General features: G+C 41.5%; 1 protein-coding gene across 1 annotated transcript in view; it reads left to right on the top strand.

Annotated features, from left to right (window-relative positions):
* Positions 1-7,033: 7,033 nt before the first annotated feature.
* The window catches only part of LRP12 (LDL receptor related protein 12), a 36,890-nt gene continuing 34,921 nt past the window's right edge, over positions 7,034-9,002 (top strand). The window contains exon 1 of the mRNA XM_081323518.1: positions 7,034-7,373. Within this exon, the coding sequence (XP_081179644.1) occupies positions 7,295-7,373 (79 nt within the window). The 5' untranslated portion in view covers positions 7,034-7,294. The remainder of the gene's footprint in view (positions 7,374-9,002) is intronic.

Genomic DNA, 9,002 nt, shown 5'->3' with positions numbered 1-9,002 from the left:
AACTCTTGGATGCATGTTTGTCCAAAAGGAAAAGTTTACTAGGATGAGATCGATTGTGGCAATACAAGACGGGATCTAACAGAGTTACATTTCAATCCTATATAAAGCATTCCCATTTCAGCCCCCTCCCCTTATCCATTTGGTCGGGCTCACATCATCCACTTAGGTGTCAGGCCCTTCCGTGGGAAAGGGAACTCTCCTTGTTTTTATTGTTATTGCTTCTTCCTCTCAGTTGTAAATGGAGATGCAGCCCAGATCTCTCTCTCCCCCCCCCCGTTCCCCCCAGATCAAAAGCCCCCCTGGTCTTCGAAACAGAGCCCACTGCAATCTGAGTATCCATCCTCTTCCCCCCCCCCTTGGAGAGATGGCAGAATCCCCAGAATAAACACAATATTCTACCCATACATTTATGAAATGTGATATAAATGGATTCTGACACTAACTTACACAATCTGTGCTTTTCAATATTTATACTGCTAAGCTTGTAACCCGCCCTGAGTCTTCGGAGAAGGGCGGGATATAAATGGAATTAAAATTAAAAAAAATAAATAATAACAGCCAAGTGGCAGGTAGCTGTGATGCATAAAAAAATTCACTATTGTGTTAGTAATGTGCAGTGCACAAAGTTTCAAAAACAATAATTTGGTTGTGTTTATTGTTGACTTCATGCAGAATCCATAGCAATCTCCCTGGATCTTTACAGCACTAGGGAACCCTTCACTAAGAAAGCTTCTGTAATAGAATCCCCAATCTATCTCAGTGACTTTTTTTTCATTTCTACATCTACATTATCACATAGAATGAATCATGGGTTCTAGCCTGTAATTTGTAACTTTTTAATCGGAATTATCATGGAATGGAATGGAATGGAATGGAGTGGAGTGGAGTGAAAAGGAGGGGAGGGGAGGGGAGGGGAGGGGAGGGGAGAGGAGAAGAGAAGAGAAGAGAAGAGAAGAGAAGAGAAGAGAAGAGAAGAGAAGAGAAGAGAAGAGAAGAGAAGAGAAGAGAAGATTTTGTGATCCATTTTAGTAATTCCTCTGTCTTTTAATTCCACTTTAAGATTAAAAGACAGTTAGTATATCATCTAAATTTTGCAGCCAAAAGTAATCTATTTTCCATCAAACTTAACTCTGCTAGTATATTGGATACCACAGTTTCCAAAAATATTAAAAATTTACCAAGAAGCTGAGTCACCCACAGAAGAGCTGCTATTAGTACAATATGAAAATGCTAATTCTGATCAAGCAACAATTTCAGGATTAGATTTGCAGCAGGAACAGAACCAGGTTTACAATATAAGCCCTAAGAAATTCAGCTGAAACCAATTAAACCAAGGTCTCTCATTTTGCCTATGTTTCCATAAAAATAATTTGTTGTGGTCACATTGCAAATCTGCATACCACGTTCATTTAATGAGCAGACTTTATTTCCTTCCGTTCTGTACAGCACCTGTGAATCATTAAAGTTGTTTGCATCATTAACCCAGACCTGAAGATTTGGGCTTAATCAAGTGATATATGCATGTGAAAACTTGAGAAATGTAGTGTGGGAGTGGCATTTAGAGACAAAGATGTTTAATTATGCCCCACTATTGTGATACCAAAGATTACAGTGAACAAATAGCTGAATTTTTGGTCCACCTGATCTGTCAAAATTACAAAAAAAGAATAAAGGTTTATATTACTTCATAAAATCAAACTCACATTTAGAATATATAGACACAAGATCTATAAATGATACTTAGACCTTTTGTTCAACCTAAGTTCAAAGACAACTGTAACTGTGGTCTGGATTGATACCAACTCTTATCCTATCTTTAGTATAGGTACTCCTCAACTTACAACAGTTCATTTAATTACCATTCAAAGTTACAGCGGCACTGAAAAAAGTGACTTATGACCATTTTTCATACGACCATTATAGCATCCCTGTGGTAACGTGATTTACATTTGGATGTTTGACAACTGACTCACATTTATGATGGTTGCAGCATCCCAGTCATGTGATCACCTTCTACGACCTTCTGACCAGCAAAGTCAATGGGGAAACCAGATTCACTTAACCATATTACTAATTTAACAACTGCAATGATTCACTTAACAAATGTGGCAAGAAAAGTTGTAAAATGGAGCAAACTCACTTAAAAAATTTCTCAGCAACATAAACTTTGGGTTCAATTGTGGTTGTAAGTTAAGGACTACCTGTAATGGCTTCCAAGTTTCTTCAACTTTCCAAGAATTTTTACGAATAGATTTTCCTGTCTTTACCTCTATTCTAAATGAATAGAGGACCCAGATTGTTGGGGGCAATTAAGCTGACTTTGTAATAATGCCACTTGGGGTGTGTGTGAAAGCCCTAATAAGCAGGCATATACATAGGATGAAGGCTACTGCTAAGCTTGTAAGCCGCCCTGAGTCTTCTGAGAAGGGCGGGATATAAATGGAATTAAAATAATAAATAAATAAATAAATAACTTCTTTTATTGCATTTGGGTAGTTGTTTAATCGATATCATAAGTGAAAACTCTCCTGAACTGTGCTGACTCAGCAAGAACCTTCCTTTGCTGTTCTTAGCATTTCTATTGAGGATTGTTCAGCTTGATTGCTTCTCTAACTATTCACCATTATTAAACTCCTTTTCATTTTGGTTATTTGTGTTCTTTCTGTCAGACTAAATTAGCTACATACATGTAAATAAAAGCCCATTCTTATTTTTAAAAGAAAATGTTTTAACTAATAAACAACATTCTTCATAGGTGTTCTCTCTTACATTATTTTATTTTTAGAAACAAAGAGTGAAAAGGACTTACAATCTCCTGTTGGCAGTCTTTTGTACAGAAACAGATAACTCACTTCCTAGTCTTTGGGTAAAATCCAAGGTAGAAGATTGATCTTTCCCCCATCTTGTTCTTGGTTCCAAAAACCATAAAGAAAAACCTACCACTATCTATCGTCTTTGGGATGTTTCCATCCCAAGCAGCCACAGACCAAAATAATTCAGTACAAATCAGCTAAGCCAGTATTTGGATACGAACAAAGCAAAAATGCTTCACATCCAAAATGGGAATCCTCACTGTATGTTTTGAGGTTCCCTGAAGGAGCCATGCCTTTTCCTAAGTTCATACAATACTTATGCAGATTTCCAACAATACATATTTAAGAATGTTTATGGAGATTCTCCATCATCCTGGTCATGGTTGTCCCAAAGGTGCTTTTCAAAAGGCAACTGGAGTTTTATTTTTCTTTTAAAAACATTCGGTTCTCATCCAAGAAGCTTCTTCAGTTCTGACTGAATGATGAAGAAGAGAAGGATTTACAGGTATATTCTTTCCAGTCACCTGGTTGTTAGCACTCTGAGAGTTGTTGTGGCCACTTGGGAATTTATCTGTACCCTCAAGTTCATCTGAATCAGAGTGCAGATGGGTGTGGAACCTTCTTAGGACTGCTGAAAGGACTGTGTTGTAGACAGGAGATAGGTGGTGTCATATTCCTCCCTCTCAGTTGAATTTTAACACAGATGGCTTTTTTGATTCCTCTTTCAAACCAGTGGTCCTCTCTGTTCAGAATGTGGACTTTGCTGTCTTCAAAAAAATTACCTTTGTTTTTCAGATGCAGATGGACTGCTGAATCTTGTTCTGATGGGTTTGTTCTCCTATGTTGTGTGATGCATTTGTGAAGTCGTTTTGTGTCCCCAGTGTAGATGAAGTAGTTGTTTTGTTTTCCCAGTGGAGATGTGTAGATCTACATTGCAGATCTCTACATTTGGGATCAAAATAGCAGATTGTTTTATTTCATCCTGGGCTCTAACATATACATTGTTACCAGAACTGCTAAGTTTATAGATAAGGTGAGAAACCATTATATCGAACAGATCAAGTTATCATATAAAGGCAATGTATTTATCTGAATGTTGATTGTGTTTAGCATGTATGTATTGCATTTTCTTTTACCTCTTTTATCCTGGAAATAGATCTTGCATTTTACCTTCATTTTTTTAATATGGTTGTAAGGCTAATTAACCAATAAACTATGTATTCCTATTTAATTTTAAAATATTGCACAGATTTTAAGCATGACTTTATCATTTGATTCTATTTTGAGAACTCTGGAACTAGCCGTGTCTCTTATATAATTAACTAAAACCTCCTCTTTATCAACATAAATCCTTGCCTGGAAAATCTAAGGCAAAGATCTTGCACTCAGTGATATATAAGAACAATTTAATTCTATAGTGCTAGAAGGAGAAATATCTTTCAGCAAATTACTTTATTTCTAATACAGACAAGATACAAAAAATGTTGTGAAAGCTACATCCTCAAGGTTTCCTCAAGGCAGCTTGAGACCTCTTGTGTCCTATTTCTTGGAGACTGACATGGAGGTCCTAAAGGCTTTCTAAATACCCAGTGCATTTTTTTGTTATTGTAAAGAAACTGTTGAATGTCAACAGCCTTACTGTTGAATTCTGTGAGCACAGGAATGAGAGAGGCAATTTGCAAAATACTGCAGGGCCATAACACTTATATTTATTTTCCTTATCAGATAAATATTTTTTGCCCTGATGCAGATGGCTTAAGAGAAAAGAAAGCCTTCTCTGAATTAATGGTGAAAGCACCGGTAGTAGTTTTTGAAGCACTTGAATCAAAGTATAGGCAGAAACTGCTTAAATCAAAGGATTCTTCCCGATTACATTGAACTGATCTGATGAAGCCAGAAATCTAGATAAAGATTTTCCTCTTCACCACCATCATCACTTCTGTTACCTAATAATTAATCTTGGATACTTAATGGATGTGCTGGTCATCCAAACCAGGAGACAAGGTTAACTTAAAACCTAATCAGATTGCTCCAGATGGACTGGACATTAAAAAAAAACTTCCCTGCAAAACTGATTCATATATTTGCTTATAGGCCTTTGGTAAGGAGGAAAGAAACTGAGTCATTTTATTAGTCTTGCCATCTTTTACCTTTATTATTTATGGTTGATTTTATTGTGATTTCTTTGATTGTTGTAAGCCACTTATATAGTTGTTGTGAGTCAGGCAGCAAACGGATTTAAATAATAATAATAATGGTAGTAAATATATATATTAAAAGAGCAGGCAACATCCAAAATACTTTTTTAAAAAACTTGCATGAAATCACCTTGCAGTGACTGGATGTTCCTTATCAGCTAAGAAGTTCTGGATATCAGTAGGACTCCTCTGGTTAACTAACTCCATACAAAGTGTTTGTTTTTTTAAAAGAAAAAGAAAAGCTTATTATTTACTGAGTTCTCTTAATATTGTATAGTGAAAGTCAGAGAATACAGCAACAATGAATCAGCATTGCTATATGAAGTAGGTGAATGGCGAGTGTGGCAACTGACAAGCTGTCACAGTAAGCAAAATTTAATTCTAGCACAGGGTGTTTGACCTGTATAGCTTATACAGGTAGGCCTAAACTTACGATTACAGTTAAGCTCAAAATTTCTGTTGCTAAGTGAGATATTTGCTAAGTGAGACTTTTGCCCCATTTTACAATCTTTCTTTCCACAGTTAAGTGAATCACTGCAGCTGTGAAGTTTGTAACACGGTTAAGTGAACCTGGCTTCCCCAGATTTTGCTTACCAGATGATCACAAAAGGCTATATCACATGACCCTAGGACACTACAACCGTCATACGAGACAGTTGCCAAGTATCTGAATTTTGAGCATATGACCATGGGGATGCTGTAATGGTTATGTAAAAAACAGTCATAAGTCGCATTTTTCCAGGTTGTTGTAACTTTGAATGGCCACTAAATGAATTATTGTAACTTGAGGACTGCCCATACTTAAGTATTTTACACCCCCCACTCCCCAAGAATGCTTTACACAGAAATGAAAAACTAAGTCAGGGAAGTTAACTGTAAGGATGTTATGTATTTACTTATACAGGTAGTCGACTCACAACAGTTTAGTAACTGTTCAAAGTTACAATGGCACTGAAAAAAGCAATTTACGACCGTTTTTTCACCCTTACAACCATTGCAGCATCCTCATGGTCACATGATCAAAATTTGGCCGCTTGGCAACTGACTCCTGACAGATCTCAGTGCCCTGGGGTCATGTGACCACCCTTTGCAATCTTCTCACTAGCAAAGTCAATAGAGAAACCACATTCACTTAAGAACCATGTCACCAACTTAATAACTGCAGCGATTCACTTAACAACTGTGGCAAGAAAGGTCGTAAAAAAATCACTTAACGTCTCACTTAGCAACCAAAACGTCTGGCTCGATTGTGGTCCTAAGTCGAGAATCACCTGTATTTAATATAGAAAATTTGGAGACCGCCCATCTGCCTCCGTGAGCCATTCTTTAGCTCAGGGGTCTTCAAACTTGGCCCTTTTGTGACTTGTGGACTTCAACTCCCAGAATTCCTCAGCCAGCCATGCTGGCTGAGGAATTCTGGGAGTTGAAGTCCACAAGTCACAAAAGGGCCAAGTTTGAAGACCCCTGCTTTAGCTTTTGGGAAGTTACTTCAAAGCAATTCCTACGACCTGGGCACAATAGAGGGGGGGGAAGGGTGACCGACGCTGAACTCCAAGCCATCTGGAAGGAACCAGGAGGCGAAAGGCTGCCGCAGAACAGAAAGAAAAGGGCTCCCTTCGAAGGAGCAGAGCCCGAGTGCACAGGCGCGGGGGCAGCATGGCATGCCTGCCCTCCACAACGCACCTCCGGGTGGAAGGGCAGGGCCAGGCTGGCACCTCGGGCAGCAAGACAGACTACTACTACCACCACCACCACTCCACACAGCGAGGCAGCTGAACTGAGAACCCAGACATCCAGACGCGCGCCCGGCTCGGCGGCCGAAGCTTTTCTGCAGCTGGTGCTGCCGCTCCTCCCTCCTCCTCCTCCAGGGAAAAGCGGGGTTTCCCCGCCCCGGCCAGCCCTTCGGGAGGCAGCGGCTCGGCTTTGTCATGCGCAGCTGCGCCGGCGGAGCCCCTCCTGTCCGTCGGAGGAGAGCGCTCTTGAGACTGGCGAGGAGAAGGAGAAGAAGCCGAAGAAGCCGGCGGGGGGAGCGGCAGTAGCGGCAACGGCGAGCGGCTCATGGCTCCCGGAGCGGCAGGAGGCTGAGGCGGAGGGGGAGGAGGAGGAGGAGGAGGAGGAGGAGGAAGGCGGGGCGGGCGCGCGCGGCGGCGGCGGCGGCGGCGGGGGGGCTCTTCCCCGGCCAGGCGACGGCGAGGCCCTCCCGCTGCGGGGCTCGCGACGCAACTCCGGCTGGTTTCCTCCTCCCTTCTCCTCCTCCTCCCCCCTCCCCCGCGCGGCGGTGTTATGGCCTCTTGCTGGGGCGCGGAAGGGTCCCTTGCTTGGAGGTCAGCGCAACTCCTGCTCCTCGTCGCCTCCTGTTGCGGTAGGTGATGTCCTTTTGTGTCCGCCCGGGAAGCCGGCCTGCTGGGCTGTCGCCGGAGGAAGCGCCGCTTCTCTTTCGGCGACCCCCCCCCCCCACCTTCCAAGCCGGCGGGACGAGACTTCCTGGCCCGGCTTTTGTTTCCGAGGAAGTCTGGGACGGCGGCGGCGGCGGCGGCTGCCCTGCCTTGTCGTGCCCGGCTCTCCCGGTGTTGCCGGGCACAGGAGTCGCGGGCCGTCCCCGACTTTCCCGGGAACGATGGTTTTCGCTGGGTTAAAGCAGGGCCTGGCCGCGCTGGAAGACTTCCCTTCTTCTCCCTCTTGAAATAGGGGGATCCGGCTGTCTTGAGATGCAAGCCATCCATTGTTAGTGCTAAGACAATGGGAGGACCCCCTAAACTTAGCAGGGGTCTTGGTGCTCCCCCCTAGACCTCTGTTTTCTGAGCTGATTTTCATTATCCGTAAGCGCTTTCATCCCATTTCTGTCAGCAATTACAATGCAGTACCGGAACTGTCTCTCTGATGCCGGTTAAGTTCAATGGAAGTTTAAATCTAGAAGTATATCTAGGGCGCCAGCCTTTGCAGCCTATTTTAAGATCATTATATATAATTCCTTCTCTGAGTGGCCGAATTTCCTCAGATTTTTATATTCTGCGGGGGTGGGGTGGGGGGTGCTAAATGTCAAATCATTTGTTTGCATCCTTAATAGAATAGCTGTTTTTAGTTTAGAATTTTGCCTGGGAGGTGTGTAAATGATCTCTTAAAATATCTGGTCCTGCATCTTCACTTGGTTCTGAAATAGGTTATTGGTACCGGTATTTGGCAGGAATAGACTTGGTTGTTTTACAGGTTCTGCAACAGGAAGCTCAGTAAAATTTTCAGCATTGCATGTGGAAGAAAGTTGATACTATATTTTTGAGGGTGGTCTCAAGGAAAGAGGCTGTTGACACAACTTTCCTAAATGTTGAATTGCAGTTTTAAAGAAACACTACAATCTAATGCAGCGGCTCCCAACGTTTTCTGTACCCCACACCCCTAGAAAGCTTCCTATATATTGCAAAAGTTCAAAATAACGGCCACGAATTATGCATATACACTATAATTTTGAAAACATAAGTTTTCGCACCCCCTGGAATATTGTCTCACACCAGTTGGGACCCCCTGGTTTAATAGATTGTAGCAGGTGACAGCAGTTATAGCTTGAACCATTGAAGGAATTGATTTCTGATATTAGGAAGTCAAAGGAAATAGGTTTCAAAGCATGGCCTTTCTGTCAATACTGTTTTCACCCAGTAGATCTGAGGTAAAAGATGACGTGACTGAATAATTAGAAACTACTCTTATCTGAGTTTTTGGACATCCTGTGTGTTTCTCTTTATGAATAATAAATAATTTAAATCTTGGGTTTCCAGGGTGTCTTTTGTGCTTTTACAAAATAGAACTGTATATTAATTGGTTGCTATAACAGTTAACATGTTAGTTTTCCATTGCATAAAATCTGTATCCTTCCAGGGAATGTAATCTAAATCCTGTGATGTTTTCTTTTGTTTTGCAACTTAATTACATCAAGATGATAAGACAAACAACCTTGAGTGCAAGATATGGATAGAAACTGAAAAGGAAGAGATATTTC

Source organism: Vipera berus (genome assembly GCF_964194415.1).
Source record: "Vipera berus genome assembly, chromosome: 3".
Classification (NCBI taxonomy): Eukaryota; Metazoa; Chordata; class Lepidosauria; order Squamata; family Viperidae; genus Vipera; species Vipera berus.
The sequence above is the reverse complement of the archived record's forward strand: the minus strand, read 5'-3'. Positions and strand labels throughout refer to the sequence as shown.